The sequence below is a fragment of the Lemur catta genome, chromosome 11 (assembly GCF_020740605.2).
Source record: "Lemur catta isolate mLemCat1 chromosome 11, mLemCat1.pri, whole genome shotgun sequence".
Classification (NCBI taxonomy): Eukaryota; Metazoa; Chordata; class Mammalia; order Primates; family Lemuridae; genus Lemur; species Lemur catta.
The window spans coordinates 84633168-84657949 of NC_059138.1; the positions used below are offsets into that span (position 1 = coordinate 84633168).

The 24782-nt window shown below is 37.9% G+C and overlaps 1 protein-coding gene across 1 annotated transcript in view; it reads left to right on the plus strand.

Annotated features, from left to right (window-relative positions):
• The window catches only part of SUGCT (succinyl-CoA:glutarate-CoA transferase), a 699594-nt gene that overhangs the window by 266798 nt on the left and 408014 nt on the right, over positions 1-24782 (plus strand). The window contains 2 exon segments of the mRNA XM_045564447.1: positions 1397-1468; positions 10366-10463. Coding sequence (XP_045420403.1) covers positions 1397-1468; positions 10366-10463 — 170 coding nt within the window.

The following is a 24782-nucleotide window of genomic DNA, read 5'->3' on the forward strand; positions in this document are numbered from 1 at the left end:
TTTAAATTTAATGGCCACATGTGGCTAGTGGCTACTGTAAGAAGCAAATGAAGTGAAAGACAGATACTTAAGGAATGCTGAAGGTTGGGGAGAAGAAAATCTTGCAGGTCAGAGAGATAGGAGATGAACCTGGACAGAGCCTAGAGATGACAGCTTCCTGAAGGAGGGATGGTTAACAGTATCAAATAATGCAGATGATGGATCAAAGAAAGTATAGTTTCAGTGTAATGATAGATAACAAAAGACACTGGAATGTGGTATTGGTGAGGAAGTGTAGGCAAGCAGTATTTTTATGTCATTTAGAAATGGAGGGAAGAAGGAAAAATTCAAGAGAGCTCGAGAGGGGTGTCAGGATTGATGAAAATTTTATTTTCTTGCTGTTAATGATATTTTCCATGGAAGCATGATTGTATATGTAGGCATAAGAGAAAGATTCCGTGCAAATGAAGAGGTTAAAAATGATTGAGCAGAGTTCTGGAGGATGTGGGTGAAGGTGACACCAAGGTCGCCAGCATAGGAGTGAGCCCTGTCAGGGAAGACAGAAGTTGTCTTTCTCAGAGGCAGGAGTAAGTAAAGATACAGAACAATTTTTATATAGAAAGAAAGAAAATTCAGAGTTCATTTGCTTTGAGAAAATAAGAATGAGGCCTTCTGAAAGCAAGTGCACTGTGATGACCATATGTGGAGAAAGGAGTGCTGAAAAGTTCCCAAGACGGGTAGGGCTGTGGATGGTGAAAGTGTCAATCACTTACACGTCTATTGGTGTCCAGATGAACCTATCTCTAAAAAGGGACAGACATTTTCAAGTACATAAAGCCACATGAGGTCCAGAGAGATCCTGATATGTCAATTTTTGCTGCTAAAAAGTGAAAAGTGCCCAAAAGTTTACACCTGAGATCTTTAAAGAAGAAATGTGGCTCCCTCAACTCACTCTCCCTTCCTTCTCTTCCTCCTTCCTTTGCTCCTTCCTTTTTGTCATTTATTCTTTTTACACTTTGTAGAAGACAGTGCTCTTACCCTCCAGTGTTATTTTCCCTACAAAGAAAAATGAGAACAAATAAACCATAAAACTTTGAAAAATTCAACTTAATCCAAACAATAATGAATACAGAATTTCATGTTATCAGTTATAATAAAACTCCAGTATTTACTTTTCTGAGTCACTCTCTTTTTATTCAGTGTTATAACAGTTAGTGAAAGAACCAGGAAGTACTTTGAAATTTCTAACTGAAAACAACTATCCAAATATAATAGGGAAAAATACTAATTAGTTTATATTGAATTAATAACGTTGCTTTATAACAAGATTTCTTTGTAGACGTTTTAGATATTAAAGCCAATTTTATAGTCTTGTCAAATATAAACATATATTTACCTATGTGTTTATTTATTTTAGGCTTTTAAAACCAAGGATGGCTATTTTGTAGTTGGAGCTGGAAATAATGAACAGTTTGCTACTGTGTGCAAGGTAATCTATAATTTTGTGGATGGGTAGATGATATATGCAGCAATTCACTTTGTACAAAGACAGGGAAAGTTCAATTTTGCCTAGAACATAATCAACTTAGGGCTTCCCGTGGTAGCACCTAATAGTATACCATTTTTATACTTATAAATGATAAAAGCAGAGTCTGAATTAGCACTCTGTATTTTTTATTGTAACATTTTGCAGTACTTTGAAATGAAGAATGATAGTAGCTTAAATTGTCCTAAAACTTGACCTATCTACCAGTCCAAATAAAAAGGGAAAGGAAAAAAAAATCAATTTTAAAGGGATTTTTAACACTGGGATTTCTCTTTCCCTTCCTCCCTCTCTCCTTCCCTCCTTCCTTCCCTCTTTCCCTTTCTCTCTCTTCCCTCCCTCCCTCCCTCCCTTCCTTCCTTCCTTCCTTCCAGTTTAATTAGACCTAAATGTAATTAAACTACTCCCAAGTTTATTTACTACTAGAAATTTAAAACATTTTTTTCCAACTTAGCTTTTGCTTAATGAGTACCTTTTCACAAGATTTATGTTTTAAGCATTTAGGAATTAAGGCTATATTAAAAGTTTTGCTCCTCAATAAAGCCGTAAAAAAAGGCCTTGGAATTAGTAAAATGTGGTATATGTATGCCATGGAGTATTACTCAGCTATAAGAAATAACGGTGATATGGCATCTCTTTGGTTCTCCTGGAGAGAGTTGGAACCCATTCTATTAAGTGAAGTATCCCAAGAATGGAAAAATAAGCACCACATGTACTCACCAGCAAATTGGTTTCCCTGATCATCACCTAAGTGCACATTTGGGAATAACACCAATTGGGTATCGGACAGAGGTGGGGGCTGGGGGGAGGGGATGGGTGTATACCTACTTGATGAGTGCGATGCGCACTGTCTGGGGAATGGACACTCTTGAAGTTCTGACTGGGGGGGGATGGGGGTGGGGGGAGGAGGTGGGTGTATACCTACGTGATGAGTGCGACGTGCAGTCTGGGGAGTGGACAGGCTTGAAGCTCAGACTCGGGGGGCTGGGGGGGCATGGGCAATATATATAACCTGAACTTTTGTACCCCCATAATAAGCTGAAATAAAAAAAAAGGCCTTGGAATCATTTAAAATAATATTTTGTTAGGGATATTCTAGATTTTTAGCATTGCCTAGACTTTTTTTTTTTTGATTTGATGTTTTTACTATTTATCTAGACTTTGGTCTTTTGTTTTAATTTAAGGCTTTAGGTATCTGTTCAGGTTTTCCGGTTTTAATCTCAGAAATAGAATCTAGTTTTTAAAAAATATATTTGTTTTATTTTTATTTTTATTTTTATTTTTTTACATGTGTGCTAAGGCTTACCTATTGAGGATTTTTTTTCTTTTTCTGATTGATAAAGGATTCATTTTTGTACTAACCATGTTACCATGCGCTTTCAGTTTTATGAAAGATGCCTATGAATTCCTTAGAGGAATCTTATTTATTGTAGTTAACTTATTATGTACAAAAATCATTTATTGCTATGCCTCTTTTGTATGCGAGATTAACAAGCAGAGCTAAAACCACAGCAAAAGGGTGGGAAGTACCACGAAGAAGGTGACAAATGGAGATAGTTCCGACTGCAGGAAGGGCTGGAACATCTGAGGTGGGAAAGAGGGGTGCTTTTATAATGGTGGCTCTGAGTAAGTGTAGAGAAAATCGATTCAAACATTTGATCTGGGATCAAAGAATCTTTATTATGAACGGTCAATGTTAAAAATATGAACCATACGGAAGCTGTTGCCTGTGAAGTCATTTGCGTACTCTAACTGCAGAGATGTAAAAGCCAGTTCATTGCTATAAACGAGTACAGATTTTCTTCCTGGGCCATATGTTTTGGAGTTTTCTCTCTCCAGAAAGTTGAGTGGGGGGAGAAAATTACTGGTTGACATATTCGTCACTGTTGAAAATAACTGTACTGAATTCTTTTTATTTTTGATTCATTACTGCTGATCAATTTGAAACTTTTGAACTTCCTCATAAATATCCATAAGAACACTTTCTTGAAAGAGATTTTTATTTCAAAGCAGAATATTTGCCATAAGTTTAGTACTAAAATATGATTTATTGTTATAGTGTGTTATTACACATTTTTTAAAAAGGAGAGTATCAGAGGGCCTCAGAGAATGGCATGCTTGACCTTGATTTGCCCACATGTGAGTTAGGAATGATAATCCCTGTTATGAGCCACTAAGGCAATGTCTATAAAACTCTTTGAGATTCTCAGATGAAAAGTTATATGTGTGTGGGAATTTAGTGTTATTTACATCACTTACTAGGCATCAGAATGTTGCAATTTGATTGACTTTTTCAAATCTTCATAGTTATATCCTTACATGTAAACTTGCCCTAAAAACCTTCTCACCTAAGAAAAAATGATTTGTTCCCCATTTTGGTATAAGGTTCTCCTCCCCTCCCTATCATATATGGTGAATGAATTTCTTGTAAGTATTTTTTGTTCAGATTTATTTTTTATTGAGAGGTTCATCATTCAAACTGGCCTTAGAGAAGGTGAGGTCCTCAGTTTTTGACAATGAGCCCATCAAAATTGTGCTTTTGCCAAGTGAGTTCCATTGGGAAAGACGGGGAGAAATGTGCCATTATTGTCTGTGATTCTGTGATGAATGAGTCGAGTTTGCTCATGCCTAGTCTATCTCCAAATTAGAATTTGATATACTGATTGACTAATAATCCTTCTTGGAGAGGGGCCCTATTAGAGAGCTTCCATTATCAAGGATTGGAGTGGGAGCACGAACATTAGGTTCAAGGCTTAGGGTCCAGAAAATCTTCCTGTGTATAAAGTGAACCTTGGCCTATAACAAATCCTATTTTAATTCTTTAACACAACACAGAAGACTAGGGAAAGTGAACATATGTAAGCTATTTTAAGCTGATTGATGCCAACACTAATGGGTATTCCTATTTGAAGTATTGAATATTGACATCCTTTTTAAAGTCATTTAGACTGAAGGCTTCTTTTATTAGAGGCAATATACATTGGTTCTCAAGTTTAGTATGCATAGGAATGTCCTTTAGTCCCATTACCAAAGATTTTGGTTTAGTATATCTTGGGTGGGGAACAGGAAACTTCAATTTTAATAAGCACTGCAGTTGATTTTGGAGCAGGTGGTCTAAGGATATTATAGCATAGTTTTTAAGGCCTACTATGAATCTTGTCATTAGTCAGGTGACCCCTGGCAAGGTACTTAATCTTTTCTAGGCATCTATTTCCTTATGTATAAAATGAAGATTATAATATATAACTATACTAACATCTAACTTGTGGAGTTTTGTAAGAGTTAGAGAAGTAAAACAATTAGTATAGTCCTGGCTCATAGTATGCACTTAATAAGTGGCCTCTATAAACATTAGATGTGGAGATTCTAGTTCTGAGGAGGACAGAGTAAGCACATTCCTCCCTTTCTCTTCTAGTGAGCACAGTGATAAAACCTGGACAGATTGAATGAAGCATCTATTTTAGGACTTTGAAAAGTACATAATAAGAAAACCAGAATTTGAGGTACCTCTAAACTGGCAGTAAATTTATCAGTTTTCTCTCTAATTATTCCTTTACTTGAGTACCTGGAAATGAGCACCAGGCAACAGGCTGAGCTCTAGAAGATGCTTTTTATTCCTGGTGCAAAGGAGCATGACAAAGCCAACTCTAGTGTCAGAGGGAGTGCAGAAACCCTCAGTTTTTTTCCTTCTTTCCATCTTTTAATGCCCGGGCCCTCAAGCAATCCTGCAGTGGCAATAGCAAACCAGTGGGGGTCAAACTCTGAGGAAAAATAATTTTCTCTTCATTGCTGAGCTGTGAACCCAAAGAAAGGAGTAAATTCCTGTTGCTTTTTTCTCTTGTCCCCACTGCTTGGCCTCTGCCCTGGAAGTATACTGGGAAGTGGGGTAACTAAAAGGGGAGCCCCAGGAGACTGGGAAGTGCTAAAGAGATTGCAGAAGAGAAGAGCTTCACAAAGCAACCCTTGAAGTTATTTATGAACTCCTGGGCTCACCCCTGAGCTGCACATGCACAGATCTGATCCTAATCAGCATACCAAAGGTGGTGAGAACTGAATTAACAAGTAGGTGATTGCCCAGGTTGTAATATGACCATTAAGTGGGGCGTATACAGGACATATTCAAATAGCACTGCAAAAGCTTTGAAAACCAACATTAGAATCAAAGCACACAGAAAGTGGGTTGGAACTTGCAGCCTGGACCTAACCTGGTCAATTAAATTAATAACAACAAAAATTCTGTGCAGGGTTTAAACAAGACCCAGTGGCTCATAATATACTATTCAAAATGTCCAGGATACTGTCCAAAATTATTCAGCATATGAAGAACCAGAACTTGCATGGGAAAAAGCAATCAATAAATGTCAATGCCAAGAGACACAAATGTTGGAATTAATTCACAAAGACTTTAAAACAGCTATTATAGAAATGCTCTAAGAAGCATCACAGTCACTGTTGAAATAAATGAGAAGGTAGAAATATTCAGCAAAGAAATAGAAGATATGAAAAAGAACCAAATGGAAATCTTTCTTTTTTTAAACTTTTTTTAAATTTTACGGGGGTACAAATGTTTAGGTTACATATATTGCCTTTGCCCTACCTGAGTCAGAGCTTCAAGTGTGTGCATCCCCCAGACAGTGTGCACTGCACCCATTAGGTGTGTATATACTTACCCCTCTTCCTTCTTCCCGTCTGCCTGACACCTGATGAATGTTATTACTGTATGTGCACTTAAGTGTTGATCAGTTAATGACAACTTGATGGTGAGTACATGAGGTGCTTGTTTTTCTATTCTTATGAAACTTCACTTGTAGAATGGGTTCCAGCTCTATCTAGGATAATGCGAGAGGGGCTAGATCACCATTGTTTTTTGTGGCTGAGTAGAACTCCATGGTATCCATATACCACATTTTATTAATCCACTCATGTATTGATGGGCACTTGGGTTGTTTCTACATCTTTGGGATTGTGAATTGTGCTGCTATAAAAATTCTGGTACAGATGTCTTTTTTATAGAATGTCTTTTGTTCTTTTGGGTAGATGCCCAGTAATGGGATTGCTGGATCAAAAAACTGAAAAATGTAATAACCAAGAAAAAAAATAACACCTCACTGGATGAGCTCAGTAGCTCATGATAGAAATGTCAAGGAACTTAAAGATAGATCAGTAGAAATTATTTGGTCTGAACAATGAAGAGGAAAAAAAGATATTCTCTTCCCACTCAAAAAAAAAAAAGAAAGAAAAAGAAAAAAAGAATGATCCTCAGGAACCTGTGGGACAATAACAGAAGTCCAATATTTATGTATTTATGACCTAATCCCAGTAATCCCAGAAGGAGTGAGTGGAACACTCCATTACATTCATGGAAACATCAGAAATGGATAAAAAGCAACAGAAATAGTAAATATCTGTGGGAATATAATACGCTATTCTTTTCCTAGTGAATTCTTTGAAATATGTTTGATGGGTGAAAGCAAACATGGAATTTTCAGTGTATGTAGATGTAATAAACAGACAAATAACAACATAAAAGGGGAGGAAAAAGGGACATATATGGTAGTACTATATGGTAGTAAATTTTCTATATTGCACTTAAAGTGGTAGAATATTGATTCAAACTATATTGTGAAAAGTTAAGTATATATATATTACAATTCTCAAAGCAATCATTAAACATCTATATACAAAAATTTAGCCAAATCAAAATAGATAAATGTAATACTAAAAACTTTCAATCAACTCCAAAGAAGTCAGGAAAGGGAAAACAGAGAAACAAACAAAAAAATAATAAAATGACTGATCTAAATAATCTGAAAATATCTATAATAACATTTAACATGAATGGTTTAAACACACTAATTAAAAGACAGAGGTTGTCAGGAAAGATAGGAAAAACATGATCCCACTCTATGCTGTATCCAAGAAATTAATTTCAAATATAATGATATTGTTAAGTTAAAGTAAGAGGATTAAAAATGTACAAATAAAAGATACAAATACTAAACAAAAGAAAGCTGGAATGAGGCTATATTAACAATGGACCAATTTTCGTCATCTTGGAAAACTCGTTTGCAACAAATTCTTGTGCAAGGACTTATTTAGCATTTGCATTGGCAGAGGGAAGATTGGATGATCTGAATTTGTTAAGAAGTTGAGAAACTTCACATTTCACAAGGGATATTTACTTTTCCTATATCAAAAAATTAGATTCCAGTAGTTCTTACAGCATAACTGATGCTTTGTTTCTGTGCCTTCTTATTAATACATATACAAAGTCCTTTTCTTTCAGTACCAAATTATAGTATGATCTACTATATTATTTTAGATGACATTTTAAATGGCAATTGAACTTAACATGTATTGTATCAATAATGCACGTAAAGTGATGACAGTGTACACGAACACTATGACCTGTAGACAAAGACAACTGTCACAATTCCCTCCTGCTAATCAACTCTTTTAAGAGACCATAGCTTATAAGAAGCATCTACATTAAAAAAGTGGTTTTACACTTGATGGAATAGAATAATGTCTGGAAGATCATGTATCTCAAAGTGTTCACATTATTTATCTATGGGTCAGTTGGTTGACAAATATGTTAGTGCTTGGGTTATACCAGTGAACAAAACATTTAAAATAATCTGACCTTGTGGAGCTTATATTCTAGCAGGACAGATATACAATAAATAATAAACATGATAAATATGTTAGGTAATAACAGTTATGGGAAAAGAAAAGGACAAGGGAATGGGGAATCAGGGAGTAGGGGTTGAGTGGGGTGGGGTGGGCTGTGGTAGGTGTAGAGGAGTCAGGGTAGTTGACATTTGAGCAGACTTGGTGAAGGAAGTGGACATTGGAGCAGACTCAGTGAAGAAGAGGAGCAGTTTGCTAACTAGATGTCTGGTGGAAGAAGTTCTAGGCAAGGGAATAGCTGGTACAAAAGTCTTGAGGCCAAAGTGTGATAGACATGTTCCTACTCAATCAAGAAGCTGACGTGGCTGCACCAATGAGCAAACAGGAAGAATATGGTAGGAGGTGACATCAGAGAGATACCAGGGCAATATTGTGTGGAGCATTTCAGGTATCATAAAGATTTTGGTTTTTGTTTTCAGGAGGCCATTAGATGATAGGAGTATTGCAGTTTCTGTTGTCATGTCTCCATTTTTCATGGAGCCCTCCCTCCCTTCTCTTTTGAACAAGCATATGCTTTATTATTTCTTTTGGGGGAAACTACCTAGTTGGAATACCTCACATTTATTTAGTGCTTAGTATGTCAAACACTTTCATGTACATTGTTTCATTTTATCCCAGGCACCTGTTTCTTTAGAAATATTTTGAATATTAGCTGGCATAGCTAAGGTAGAAGGATAATTATTTTGACCATTTCAGATCAACTTTGAAAGAGAAAAGACAAGGACACAGGGGTAGTAATCAAATGCAGAGGATACACAAGCATCCCAGTTACCCTTGAGTACAGTCACTCTGTAGTTTTTTTTTGTTATTTTTATTTTTTTTCTTAGCATAGCTGATGGTGTTTTCTGGGTGAGGCCAGACTTATAAATTTACCCTGTGACTTAGTGAAGACACTTGCTTTCTCTTGAAATGACTTATTCACTCTTAGGGAAGGAGGGTTTCTGACTGCTGGACAATCCTTGAGGCTGATTCTGGGATCAGGTGTGGTGACAGGGAGGTTTCTAGAAAGGGTATTGTAGGTGGTGTTGCTTTTTAAAATCTGTAGAGAGTAATGCTGTCTTTATTATTCCTAAAGGAAATGAATAAGTGGAACATGTGAGAGAGAAATGATGCCATTGAGATGGTCTCTTTACTTCAGGGAATCTTCTTTTCTTTTCTTTGTAAGATGATTAATGGATTGATTTTATTTAAACTGTGGGAAACAAATAAAACCATTAAATGTTTATATTGAAAGAAAATACATAAATAAAGTCAATGAAGCTTTCTGTAGGCCACAGGGCCTTCCCCCAGCCCATAAATGCTCCTTCTGACTTTCCAACACAACTGCCAGACACTGTCTCCACACATTCTTTGTAAAACTTCTTTTCCATCCCAAATCCACTTGGTACTTTCGTTATGGTCTTGTTAAAATTGAAAGATGTCCAAAGGGATTTGCAAGATAGATTTTCCCTTTATTGAGGAGGAGAAAAAGAGGAAGTATATAAAAGCATTTCTAGTTGGTATTTCTTCAGGGAGACATTGATAAAAAAATAGTGACACTTCTATGGGAAGAAGATCTTTTAATCTGACATCGTTTTAATGGTGAGCATTTGGGCAAATTTATATGCTTTACCTTTATTTTAGCAACTTGCATAACATCCTGGATAGTACTGTTGGGACAGATAATATTATTCTATTTACATGTGGAGCAAATGAGTAAATATATGTACAAGATATATGTTGATTGTCGGCTTCATATAAGTGCAGACACCCATGATATTGGTTCTCAGGATTTGGTCAGTTTTACCTGATTTTGTATCTCCCTATTTCCTCTAGACAAGAATTGTGCTATGGAGATCCAATAACCCTTTTTCTATATTCTCTTATATACAAGAATTATTATGGGGGTCTGGGAACTCATCTTCCATGTTCCCATATGTAGACATATGTGCTTAAATGTAGTAAAAACCTCTTATAAATGGCAAACCCTTTCCCCAGCATGATCCATCCTAACTGTGTGGTCATTCTTTCTATTACCTCTTTATTGACAGATATAAAGACCGGCAAGAAATATTCTTAGGAAGGGAGCAGCGATAGGCCCTACACACTAGCATCCACAGGCAGGTACATGAAAAACTTGTGAATTACACTTTAAAATTATTTTTATCTTTTAGATCTTGAATTTGCCTGACTTGATTGATGACTCCAAGTACAAAACTAACCACCTTCGGGTACAGAATAGAAAAGAGCTTATTAAAATACTATCTACACGGTAAGCTTGGATCTAGTACTCAGACATTTAAGAATTAATATGTTATAAGCATTTATCTAGTGCTTTGTGGGTTTTTTCTTGGCTTATTTAGATCAATTTGTAATTTTCTTCTACTTTGTAAGATTTTTTAGTGGAAAGATATTTCAAAGTTATGTTTTTTCTTTATTCCAAAAGTGTTTGAAAACATTTTATATATGTTATTAAGTACTGAGTCATAACAATGATACAAATAAGAAAATCACAATGACTTGAATTAAGTTGTTTCTCTGTGGCTTGTAACCATTTGGGTTTAATATATCATGATTAGTAATAGCAACAGCAACAATAATAATTAAACAGATAATGAAACATTATTTTGTACTTTTACTGTGTTAAATGCTCTACATACTTTAATTTAACCCTTATAATCATCCCATGAGGTAAGTTCAATTATTTCCATTTTACAGATAAGGAAACTAAGACAAAGGGAGGTGAAGTCAAGAGTTTGTTGGCTTTTCTGAGCCCCTCTTGTGAATCATAATGATATTTCTGGGTCATTGAAAATGCCATGTTGAGTTATGGGTCATAAAAGATTAATGTTAATTAATATTTGATTTCGAAATTATTTTGTTCATGTCTGCTTGTGCTTTTATAACACTTATACCAATTTTTCACGTTTGTCTGAAAAAAAGTAATAATTCTTACTTTTTCCTATTAGTTTCACTTTTCTTCCTCTATATATCTTCTCAATCTGCAGAAATAGTTTTTGTGGATCTAAATGCCCACATTTGCTGTTCTGCAATATGGAAAATTTGCTCTCATAATGCCAATAAATTGGATACTTTTGTTCAAATATCCAGTCTTTTGAAGAGGCACATGTGTTTCCATGTAGTATATATATCAAAGTTCTTAAAAAATAAAATTCTGCTAATGTAATTTTTATTTTTGTCCCCTTTGTATTTGGGGATCTCTACATGAGTATCTGAGTCAACTTTCATTTACCTATTTTCTCTTTCCTGGATTTTAAACGCTTCTTCTCTATGCTGCCTGTATCTTTTCTACGTGCCAAGTGCTCTTAACATCAATAGGGGCTCTGTGTATGGGACTGATACACACGGAGTTGGGGAATGAGAATTGGGTGCCCCTTTCCTGGTCATTAGTTAAATATAACTCCAGTTCTACTGCAAAGCCCCAGAGCCCTCAGTGATTAACCTTTCTCCACATGAGAATTGGCCATTTATTTCTGCTTTTTCCCTCTTTGCATCTCAAGCATTTTTAATTCATTTAATTCACTGATATGACTTTTTCCTTTCACACCATGGTTACCAAGTTTCAATAATAGCCACTTGTGGAAACCTTATCAAAAGCTCTTTGATAGTCTAAATCATGTCCATGCTGTGAGAAGAGTGGATCCCAAGAAAAATATAAAACCTGGGCAGATACAACTGTCATCTTGTTATTTAGTTTCCAGCACTTTTTTAGCTTCAAGAACCACAAAGTTAAGTCATTGGTTTCCTATGTCCTAAAACTTTTACGCTTTGCTAAATTCTATTATAGGATTCAAATGTAGACAGACTTTTAGCAGCATCTGTAACAGATTAATTTCTATTTTCCCTCGTTGGGGTGAATTAAATAATTTGTCACTTTCTTTTTGCTTCTTTCATATATATATGAAAGTGGGAGTTTTTCATTTTGGAACACATCAGGTTGGTATATATATATTTTTTAATATTAAAATTAAACAATTAAGATTTAATAACCTCCAATAATATCAAAAGTGAATGGAAATGATGTTTTCATAGCCTGCTTGTGAGTTTACATTTGTTATAATCATTTAGAAAGCCATTTAGCCATGGGTGGTTTTTAACTTCTAGGATTTCAACTCTCTCTCTTTTTTTTTATTATTTCAGCATATTGTGGGGGTACAATGGTTTAGGTTACATATGTTGCCCTTGCCCTCCCCCCAGCCGCCCGAGTCAGAGCTTCAAGTGTGTCCATCCCCTAGACGCGCATCACACTCATTATGTATGTATACACCCATCCCCTCCCCTCCCACATCTGCCCGACACCTGATTAATGTTATTCCTGAATGTGCTCTTAGGGTTATTTAGACCTAACAAGGAATAAGGAATCAAACTACAAGGAAGAGACTGGGAGGGTAGTTTGAAGAGAGGAAATTTGAGAAGGAGGTCACATCATCATAGGTGCTGCTGTTAAAACATAGACTGCAAATAGAGCCCTTGGTTGATTGTTTGGAGGCTAGGTTTTGTGCTCTCTTCTGCTACTGTGCTGACATTTTTGAGTGCTTTCTTAGGATGTGCAGTTCTTCAGGTCTCCTCCAGCTTGTCTTTTCTCCTCCATGGTGGTTCAAACAGTGACAACCAGGGAAGATTAGAATATTGATTCATTCCCACTTATAACCTTGTCATTTGTTTTTCTGAACCAATGTCACTGTATTCATTTTTAGTGCTTGGCTTTCAGAAGGCTCTGCAAGTGCTTTAAAAGTTAGCATTTTCATTATATGAGTCTATATTTTTCCACTATTCAAAAAATTTAATGGCTCTCCATAAATTACAGAATTAAATCTGGTCTCTTCAATCTGACGTCCAGGATCTTCCACAATCTGACATCACCTTTTCTGTGCACCTTTTCTCCTAACCGCTTCTGCAGGAAGCCTCTGCTCCAGCCATACTCCCATTCAGTTTCTTTTGTTTCCTCTCTGAAATGCTCCTCAGATTTGCTATTATTCTGAAACATAGTCATGCTTCAAGGCCAGTTCTTCATCCCCATAAAACCACCCTCTAATATCTCTGAGTTCCCAGTCACATGACAGCACCTTCAGGAAAGAAGGTGTCCTTTTTGTGCCTTGTCAGTTGTCCAACGCAAGCACAACCAGCGTTCGTTGTTGTTGGGAATGATATTGCTCAGGGGTCTGCTCAGCATTCTGGTCTTGGACAGCACATCGTGCCTTTCATTTTGTAGCCATCTCACCTTGTGAATCACTTTGTTTCCTATCAACAGAGTTACATTAGCTCCCAACCACAAAAAGGAGGTAGGGAGAAAGGAAGGAAAAGAGCCAACCAACATTTGATGGCTGTCAAGTACATGCCAAATAAGTATTATTCTTCTTTCCATTTTAAAGATGAAAATTCTGAAGTTTAGGGAAGTTAGTCTCAAGGTCAGGTACATAGTGAATAGTTAGTTAGGATGGAATTCAAAAGATCACACCTTTTCCATATATCACATTGCCTCCTTGAAAAGGCACATGAAATGTTACTGTGTCCTTGTCTGTTTATTCACTCAGTAAGTATTTACTGAGCACTTACCGTGTAGTAGGCACTGACTATTACAAGCATTGGGGATAGAGAACAGCATGAAACAGATAAAGTACATTGGTGAAAAATAATGCAGGGAAGGCAAAGGAGGAGAGCCAGAAGTTGGGTGTGAGGCTGGCTATTTCATTTAGGCTGGTCAGAGAGGGCTTCTCTGATAAAGTGACATTTGAGCAGAAGCCTGCAAGAAATGAGAGAAGATGCGGGAGGGAGACCAGGAGGTATCTGGGAGAAGGATCCCAGGCAGAGTTTACAGAGTAGCACAGAGGACAGTGTACCTGGAGCAGGGAGCAAGAGGAAGAGTGGTGGTGCTTGAGTTCAGAGAGGGTGGAGGAGGTGGCAGGCAGAGCCTATTGTGAAAGTCATGACAGCCGTTGTGACAAAGTTTCTTAACCTTGTGAAATAAAGGATTTTTTTTTCCTTTGGTCAAAAAATGAGTTTGCTTATCAGCAACTTATATTTTCTATCTAACCTGAAGAAAATTCTTGAAGGGAATACTCTACCTGGTACAGTTCAAAGTATTCCAGCACCACAGAGTCAGCAAGACCTCCTTGCTTACCTGGAGAGGTCACAGGGCCTGAGTTTAAATGGCATATGCTTCTCATTCATTCCTTCATTCATTCACTATCACTTCTTTGTGCAACAAATATTTATCAAACACCTACTTTGTGCCAGGGACTGTTCCGGGCACTGGAAATATGCATTGAAAAACAGACAAAAATCCCTGCCCTCTTGGACTTTCACCTTTGCAGACTTTCTAAAAGACATGCTTCTTTTTTTTTTTTTTTTTTTTAACCGTTCCACAAAACATTTGTTTTGATGACCCTAAGGAATTTAGTTTTCCATATTTTTCATATAACCTTTTAAAAAAATTTGCTTCCACGAAAGTATTGTAGCTATAGGCTATGCCTGTTAATCATTTATTATCTTTTAATGTTTGTTTGAACATGTTGATATACATGATACAATTTTTAAAAATGTGGTTTGTCAATCATTTCTATAGTAAAAGTATATTTTTAGTAACAGTAGCTACATTACCATGTGAGTACATCATATTTTTGCCTGTTGTCTGTTATTAAACATTACATCATAAGCACTTTCCTTTAATTCTCGTAGACACTTTTGTCAGCCTATATATTTATTTCAGAAAATCTTTGAAATATGTAAAAATATAGAGGGATTTGTGAGAGTGATTTTGCACCTCACATAACATTAAAAACAAACTGTAGGAATGATGGACTCACTGTGTTTATCTTAAAAAAAAAAACAAAACTCTCACCCCTTACACGCAATTTGATATCCAAAAGTGAAAACAGAAGCATTTATGGATTTTTACAAAGTCTGCTCTCCTAAATACACACATGGATTTCCTCTTGTGTTTCAAAATCTTCCTTCCGAAGTATTTTTTTGTGAGCAATTTTTGAGTACTTCTCTCCCTGCCCATGGTGAGCATTTATTTAAACTTTTTGGAATCAAGTGATTCTCCTGTGAAATTTGTAGACTCTTTTGAAAGTGCTTACCAGAGATGTCAGTCACTTACCTCACTTCTCTGTTATTCTTGCTCAGTACAGTTTGACACTACTCTCTGAGGACGGTCAGCCTCATTCAGGACAGCAGCTGCCTGTTTTGGTCATCAGCTGCCTTTCCACAGCCAGCACACACAATTCCCCTCACATGCTCTCAGGTGTTACTATTCCCCCACCATGGCTGTGAGCAAGTCTTTTTTATTAATCTAAAGATGGAAGACTTTCCCCTGGAGCTTGCCATTTTATCCGTGGTGTTGCAGAAAGTCTGTTTACCCAGCTGCTAACATTGAAAACTAAAAGCTAAAGCATGTTAAAAATCCCTAGCTAAAAAACAGAAGAGGAGATCTAATGGAGACTAATCCAGGGCCAGATAAAACAAACCTCTTCTTTGCAATGCCAAGGAGCAACAAACTCTTAAACGTGTGCTACTCACACACTGGATCAGCATTTTTGCAATAGTTAGGACCTTAAGAGAGAGATTGAAAGTTGTGATGTGTATGGAAACCAAGAAGAAAAGGATAAAGATGATGTATTAGTGGTTGGAGAGAAATAATGGGAAGACATGAAATGAGAATGAAGGAAAAGAGAAATAATGGAGAAAATATTAATAGAAATAAAATTCATTTTTATTTCTTGTCTGTCTCTTCACCAACCTTTATTGGCCACTGACTGTGTACCCTGGTACTACAGATACAGAGATGAAAGGTGAAGCCTGGGCTTTTGATTAATTCATGGTCTAATTAAGAAAACAAACAAGTAAAGCATTGATTTATGTAGGTACGGTGTGGGAAGTGCCAGGGTAAACATGTACAGCACCCAAGGGAACCCAGGGAAGGGGCAACCATTAATACTTTAATCTGGGCAAGTCAGGGAAGGCTTCCTGGAGAAGGTGCCATTTGAGATGGGTCTTGAAGGACAAATAGAATTAGGCAGATGAAGAAAAAATTAGTTCAAAGAAGGAAATATTGACCTGTGTGTAATTTTATAGCAAGAAATCATGTGAGAAGAAAAAAAATAGAGTTAGTCCCCAATTTACAGTTTTGCCCAACTTAGAATTTTTTGAGTTTATGATGGTGCAAGAGTGATATGCATTCAGTAGAAATCACACTTCAAATTTTGAATTTTGGTCTTTTCCCAGGCTAGTGGTATATGTGGTATGATACTGTCTTGTGATGCTGGGCAGTGGCAGCAAGCGGTAGCTCCTAGTAGCCACACTACTGTAAGTGTCTGAGCATGTCTAAGGTAGGCTAGGCTAAGCTATGATGTTCAGTTGGTCAGGTATATTAAATGCCTTTTCAGCTTATGATGTTTTCCACTCACAATGAGTTTTATCAGAATGTAATCCCATTGTAAGTCAAGGAGCATCTGTAGTTTGGAAAGACACTGATGAAAATTTTTAAACTGCTTTTGGAAAAATGTTACACATATAAAACAAGTGCATGTCAATATAGTCCTAGTGAAGGCATTCCTAAAAGGTAGGTTATAGTAAGTCATCACAGATAAAACTGACAGCATTAAATAAATTCACCTTTGAAAATACTGTGTCAATTTCTTTAGTAAAATAAATAATTATTTTTGGTTTTGGATAATTTGATATTTTCTTAAGCTTTTGACATATGATTGAATATTTACTTATTTTCAGAGTTTACTCTATTAAAACATTGTGAAATTATTAATAAATGCCCTGTTTCAGGGCCTTCTAAACAGAGGTGCTAGACTTAAGGACTTTCTTCTAACCTTACATTTTCAAAATTTGATGTCAAATTATTTTTAATAGATTTCTGAAAAATATTGTAGAGTTGGATCTGGAATATTTCTTGGCAGTTAATAGAGAAACTAAAACTTCAAAGGTGCCTAAATCTAATGTTAACTAAAAAAAACCCCGATATCTTGGTACCGTTAGGCGAATTTGATCATTCCACTTCCCTGCCTCGGTCTTTCCAGGGCTCTCAACAGCTTTAATGATAAAATTCAAATCATTTACCTTAACACATGTAATTATACCTCCTACCTTGTTGGGCTTGCTCCAGCCACACAACCATGTGCTTCTCCTTATAATGTGGACTGCTCTTTTAATCCTCTATGTCTTCCCACATCTCATTGCTTAACAATAAAATAATGAAGCTTTTTCATTTCACTGGCTACTACCAGTCCTTTAAAATAAGCACAAGTGTTAGGAGCTTTTTCCTGCCTTGCTTGTCTGTTCTAGGCCTCCCCTCTTATGCTGCTGCATCAAAGCATATACCACACTCAGCTGTCATCAGTCATTTACTTCTCTTCCTCCTTGACAAGACAGTGAATTTCTTAAGGCAGAGACTACGTCTTTCTGATTTTTATTTCTAGTGCTTATTTGGGTTTCCAACACCCAATCGATGTTCTTGCAGTGAGTGAATGTGTGAGTCAACAATGAGCAAAGCTATCCAAGTATGGCAGAACTGGCCAAAGGGAAGAGAAGGAAGATCCCCGATGCCTGGTCCTACGAAACAAAAAGAGAGCTGTGGTAGTTGGAAATGAGGACTTTGAACTAAACAGGGAGCTTGTATTATGATCAAAGAATGTCAGAAGACCTGAATTTGAGACCCTAGTTTCCACTGGTCAGCCCTGAGCCTCAGGTTCTCCCATATCAGATATATGTCACAATACCTATATCACAATGAGAATTGAAACACAGGAACAGCCATGAAAGCAGCTAGCACAGTCTGAGCCTGCAAGAATGCTCAGTCTCTTTGAGGAGAATCTCAGTCCTTGGAGAATCATAAATTACAGTTCCCCAATTTTCTTCTCTTTCAAAATATTATGGGGGTACAGATATTTTAGGTTACATGGGTCACTTTGTAATGCTTGAGTCCTGGCTAAAAGTGTGCCATCACCCGAATAGTGTTCATAGTACCCGTTAGGTAGGTTTGACCCCTCCCCTCTTCCCCCCTGCCCCCTGGTTGATTACCACTGAGTTGTTTTTTTTTTCTCTTAAAGGTATTCTTATTTTTATTTTGTTTTTTAAATTTATTTATTTCAGGATATTTTGAGGGTACAAACGTTTTGGTTACATTTTATGTCTTTGCCTCACCCAAGTGAGGGTTAGAGGCTTGCCCTTCCCCTCTACAATACAACACCGAGTCCATTAGTTGTGAGTTTACCCTCCCCAACCCCCTAATCCCTGGAGAATATTACTACTGTGTGAGCACCGTAGTGTTAATCAGTTAGTGCCAATTTGACAGCGAGTACATGTGGAGGCTTTTCCTTCGATCTTGTGATACCTCACTGCGGATAATGGGCCCAAGCTCAATCCAGGAAAATATAAGAGGTGCTAGATCACTGTCGTTTCTTATAATTGAGTAATATTCTATTGTATACATATAGCAAATTTTAATAATCCACTCATGAATTGATGGGCACTTGGATTGTTTCCACATCCTTGCAATAGTGAATTGTGCTGCCATAAACATTCGGGTGTAGATGTCTTTATTATAGAATGGATTTTGCTCTTTGGTAGATGCCTAATAGTGCTATTGCTGGATCGAACCGTAATTCTATTTTTAACTCATTGAGGTATCTCCAAATTCTTTTCTACAGAGATTGCACCAATTTGCAGTCCCATCAGCAGTGTAAGAGTGTTCCTGTCTCTCCACATTCTCGCCAGCATTTGCTGTTTTGGGATATTTTGATAGAGGCCAATCTCACTGGGGTTAGATGATATTTCATTGTGGTTTTTATTTGCATTTCTCTAATGATTAGGGATGTTGAGCATTTTTTTATATGTTTGCTGGCCATTATTCTGTCTTCTTTTGAAAAGTTTCTGTTCATTTCCTTTGCCCATTTATTGAGTTTTACTTCCCTTTGTGTACGTGTGTGCTCATTGGTTAGTTGTAATTTAATAGTGAGTACATGTGGTATTTGTTTTCTCATTCCTGAGATACTTCACTTAGGAGAATGGTCTCTAGTTCCATCCAGATTGTTGCAAAAGGTATTAATTCATCATTTTTATGGCTGAGTAGTACTCCACTGTATACATGTACCACATTTTGTTAATCTACTTATGAACTGATAGGTATAAGTTGGGTTGATTACACATTTTTGCAATTGTGAATTGTTCTGCAATAAACATACAAGTGCATATGTCTTTTTGATGAAAAGTCTTTTTTTCTTTTAGATAAATACCCAGTAAGTGGGATTGCTGGATCAAATGGTAGTTCTACTTTTAGTTCTTTGAGGCATCTCCATACTACTTTCCATAGAGGTTGTACTAGTTTAAAGTGCCACCAACAGTGTATAAGCATTACTTTCTCTCTGCAACCATGTGAGCATCTATTGTTTTTGGAAGTTTTGATAAATGCCATTATAATTGTGGTAAGATGATATTTAATTGTGGTTTTAATTAGGATTTCCATGATTAGTGACATTGAGCATTTTTTCATATGTTTATTGGCCATTTGTCTTTCTTCTTTTGAGAAGTTTCTGTTCATGTCTTTTGCCAACTTGTTAATAGGGTTGTTTATTTTTTCCTTGCTGATTTGCTTAAGTTCTTTGTAAATTCTGGTTATTAGCCCTTTATCAGATGTGTAGCTTCCAAATATTTTTCTCTCATTCTGTAGGTGTCTGTTTGCTCTGTGGATTGTTTCCTTAGCTGTGCAGAAGCTTTTTAGTTTAATCAAATCCCATTTATTAAATTTTGTTGTTACCATGATTGCCATTGGGATCTTTTCCATAAATTCTTTGCTTAGGCCAATATCTAGGAGAATTCTTCTTACATTTTCCTCTAGGATTATTATGGTTTCCTGCCTTAGATCAAACTCTTTTATCCCTCTTGTATTAATTTTGTGAATGATGAGAGGTAGGGGTCCTGTTTCATTCTTCTGCATGTGACTATCCAATTTTCACAGCACCATTTGTTGAATAGGGCTTCTTTTCCCCAGTATACATTGTTGTCTGCTTTGTCAAAGATCAGTTGATTATAGGCGGATGGTTTTATATGTGGGTTCTTAGTTCTATTCCATTGGTCTGTGTCTTTATTTTTGTACTAATACCATGCTGTTTTGATTACTATAGCCTTGTAGCATATTTTGAAGTCTGGTATCATGGATGCCTCCATGTTTGTTCTTTTTGCTTAAGATTGCTTTGGCTACTTGAGCTCTTTTCTGGTTCCAAATGAAACGTAGAATTAATTTTTCTAGATCTGTGAAGTATGACATTGGTAACTTGACGGTGATTGTATTGCATTTGTATAAATAACTTTGCGTAATAGAGACCTTTAACAATGTTGATTATGCCAATCCATGAGCATGATATATTTTTCCATTTGTTTGTATTCTCTTGGATTTTGTTTCTCAGAGTTTCATAGTTCTCCTTGTAGAGATCTTTCACCTGCTTGGTTAAGTATATTCCTAGTTATTTTATTTTCTTTGTAACTATTGTGAATGGTATTGAGTCTTTGATTTGACTCTTGGCTTGACTGTTATTAGCATATGGAAATGCTATTGATTTACATACATTAATTTTGTATCCTGAGACTTTGCTGAATTTATTTGTCAATTCCAGATTCCAGGACAGTCTTGGTGGAATCTATGGGGTTTTCTAGATACAAGATCATACCATTAGTGAAGAGCAATAATTTCATCTCTTGAATGTTTCTCTTGTAATTGATTTCTAGTTTTATTCTGCTATGGTCTTATAAGGTACATGGTTGATTTTTTTGAATTTTTGAGACCTGTTTTGTGGCCTAAGATATGATTAGCCTTGGAGAATTTTTATTCCATGTTTTTTGTGTGGAATGTTCTGTAAATGTCTGTTAGGTTCATTTGATTTCGAATTTGCTTTAAGTCCACTGTTCCTTTCTTTATTTTTTGCTTTGATGTTTTGTCGAGCTCTGATAGTGGGGTATCAAGGTCCCTGGCAATTATGATGGTGCTGTTTATTTCTTTGCTTAGTTTGGTAAAATTTGCTTTATGTATCTGGGAGCTCCTGTGTTGGGTGCATATATATTTAGGATTGTTATGTCTTCTTGTTGGATAGCTCCCTTTACCATTATATAATGACCCTCTTTGTTTTTCTTTATCTTTGTTCCTTAAAGTCAATTTTTATGTGATATGAAAATGGTTACTCCTGCTCTCTTCTGATTTCCATTTGCATGGAATATATTTTCCATCCTTTCATGTTGAGTCTGTGTGCACCCTTTTGATTACATGTGTTTTCTGGAGACAGCAGATACTTGGGTTGTGTTTTGCATCCATTCAGCCAAGCTGTGTCTTTTGAGAGGTGCATTCTGTCCATTAACATTGATTGATGGCATTGATATGTGGGATGTTGGTCTGGTCATCCTGTTGGGTGACCCCTTATTGCTTTGTTTTACCTCTTGTACTATTGTTTTATAGTTGTGAGTCTTAGGCCTTTTTTTTTTTTAGGTGAATTTATACTTGTGAGTATCTATTGTGCTGAGTTGTATATAGTGCCGTTCTGAATATTTTGTGCGAGGCAGGTCTGGTCATGGCAAATTTCCTCAGTGTTTGCATGTGTGGAAAATACTTAATTTCTCTGTCAATTGTGAAACTTAGTTTTTCAGGATACAAAAATCTAGGCTGGCAGTTGCTTTGTTTAAGTCACTTGAAGATGGGGCCCCGATCCCTTCTGGCTTGTTAAGGTTTCCACTGAGAAGTCTGCAGTTAGTCTGATGGGTTTTCCTTTGTAGGTTATTTGATGCTTTCATCTTGCTGCTTGCAGAATTTTCTCCTTCATTTTGACTTTGGCCACGTTGATTACTAAGTTTCTTGGAGATGACCTATTTGCTATGAATCTTCCCAGTATTCGATGTCCATCTTTTAATTGCATGTCTGAATTTCTGGTGTTACCAGGGATGTTTTCCTCAATAATTTCCTCAAATAGTTTTTCCATGCTTTTAGTTTTTTCTTCTTCTCCCTTAGGGATACCTATAAATCAAATGTTAGTTCACTTTACATAGTCTCATATCTCTCTCAGTGATTGTTCAGACTTTTTTATACTCTTCTCTGCCTCTTTGAATGACTGGGTTATCTTGAGAGCCTTGTCTCCAAGCTCTGAGATTCTTTCTTCTCCTTGGTTTAGCCTGTTAAGCTTTCTGCTACATTTTGAAATTCCCTAAATGACTCTTTCATTTCTTTAAGTTCTATTATACCCTTTCTTATGTTGTCTAGTTCTCTAGTGACTTTTTCTTTTTTTTAAATTTATTTCCTGAAATATGTTTTTGGCTTCCTTTTGTTTGTTTTCAACTTTCTCTTCAATTCCATTCATCTTATTTTCCATCCATATTCTCAATTCCATTTCTGAAATTTTGGCAATTTCCTTGTGGGTGGGGCCCACTAGTATTATTCTGTTATGTTCCCTTGGGGGTGCCAAACTATTTTATTTTTTTATTTTGCCAGAGTTCTTTTGCTGCTTTCTTCTCATCTCACTCCCCTTATCTCAGCTCTGGTTAACAGAATTGCAGGGCACCTGTTCTCCTTTGCTGGTGACTATTTCAAACCAAGTCCAGGAATGACAGCTGCTCAGGCCTGGGGGTCCTCAGTGAAGTGTTGGACCTTAGGGGGGCTCTGCTGTCTTGGTAGTGGTGGGAACTCACTAGTGGGGTCTTGGGAACCAGGCACAATTCTGGAGTCACAGGCCTAGCAGGAGCCCTGGAACCATAGGAGCAGAGCCTCTGACTCGGCTCCAGTGAGAACTTTGGAGCTGGCTCTGGTTATTTCTGGGGCACAGCTACCCTTATGGAAGGCTATTCTACCAGTGTGGGGACTGCTGATGCCCTGTCACACAGTCTCTATTGTCTAGGGTCCGTGTAGTCAGACCAATGCTGCTGTTCAACCTAGGTTCTCCCCCAACACCTAGAACCCACTGATGCAGTTGCCCCAGGCTTCCCAAGTAGTGCCTGTCATGTCTGGAGCTCCTGCTCTGTTTGGTCCCCACATCAGGTAGGAAGTATGCTCAGCCCCCAGTCACAGCGCACTACACAGGGGAGTGTCTATTCCCTCCCTGGCTCAGTGGGGGTAATACAAAGGCTATTGCTGGGTCCCATGCAGACCTGGCATCGGTTGCAGAAACTTGGGATTGGCAGGCATCAGCTCTCTGCTGCAACTGCTCTCTGGTGGATTGTCTCTGCACAGACTCTGAGTAGCTCCCCAGTCAGTCCAGAGGTCTGAAGTGGAGGAGGGTGACCCCCCCGCCAGAGCTTGAGCTGTCTGTAACTTTTGTTTCTCTTCTAAAAAGCACCATCCCCTCAGGTTGCTTCTATCCTGCTGTCTTCCCCTCTTCAAAGCAGTGTGAATTGTATTGGGACCCCCAGCTTAATCTCTGAGATGGTGGGTGATGCTTGTGAGTAAGGTTCAGCCATGCCCTGTTTGAGTGAGTTGGTAAATGCCATAATGAGCTATAGAGTTGTTCTCCCTGTCAGTGGTTGATGCTTGCAGGAGAGAGCCAACTGCAGGGATGTTCTTTTGTGCCTGTGATAAGCTCTAGTCCCTCAGGTGGAACACTTGAATGCCCCAGGTTTTGGGAGGGGTCTTGTAGCTCCTAGAGGGTTGAGTTGCTTGATGCTTGATCTACCGCACAGCAGAGGTGGGTGGAGGGGCGAGCCTGGGCTCAGTTAGGTTGTGCAAGTCTGAGCCTGGGCAGGTCTCAGAGGTCATCTTCCCAGCTATGGGGGGAGGGGCTGGGAGGAAGGTCAAGTCCAGCTCTCCAAGCCGGAAAGACTGCTTGTGAGGGAGGGGCTGCACTTCCCAGACTGGCTGCGGGAAGTGAGCTCTGTCTCTCTTGCATTGCCCCTGCTCTTGGCCCTGAACACACTGCATGTGGTTGTTATGGCGCCAGCTGGGATCCTCCCTGTGGGAGCGTGCGCTGCACTTGGTTGCTATGGCACCGTGGGCTGGGGTCTTCCCACTTCTGGAGGACCCACCTTAATCTGACAGCCTGGTTTTCCTATGGGGGGGTGGGTGCTTCCCTATTCCACTAAGTCTTGAACCCCACAATTTTCTTCTATCAGTTCTGCCTACATGGGCTCCCTCACCTTCCAAGTACAACTCCTAAACGTCCCCTGTGTCCCCCAGCAACCTGCTTGAGTCGTTAGGGTACGAGATCTAGCCTGTGTATCTGACCCACTGGTGTGCATGTCCACAAAACAGTGGCAGGCAGGAGTTCCCAGATTGGGCTCCCAGGGTCCCCTGCAGGTCCCTAAGGGGAGAGGTGTGGGCTCTCTGTGGAAACTTCAGACGGCAGGACATGCCAGATGGAGTGAGGGGGCTGCTCATCAGATTCTTGGCTCAAACTACTCTCCTGGTTGTAAGGGGTGGGGGAGGGTGGAGAGGGATTTCTGTCTGAATTGAAGAAAGCCTACTTTCTTGCCTCTTGGGTCACTCTCCTTGTAAAGGAACCCCACATGAATGTCCATGCTCTGGGATCATGCAAGTTCTCCCCATAATTCCATGGTTGCCATAGTACTTGGGTTTGTGGGGGTGGAAAAGCTT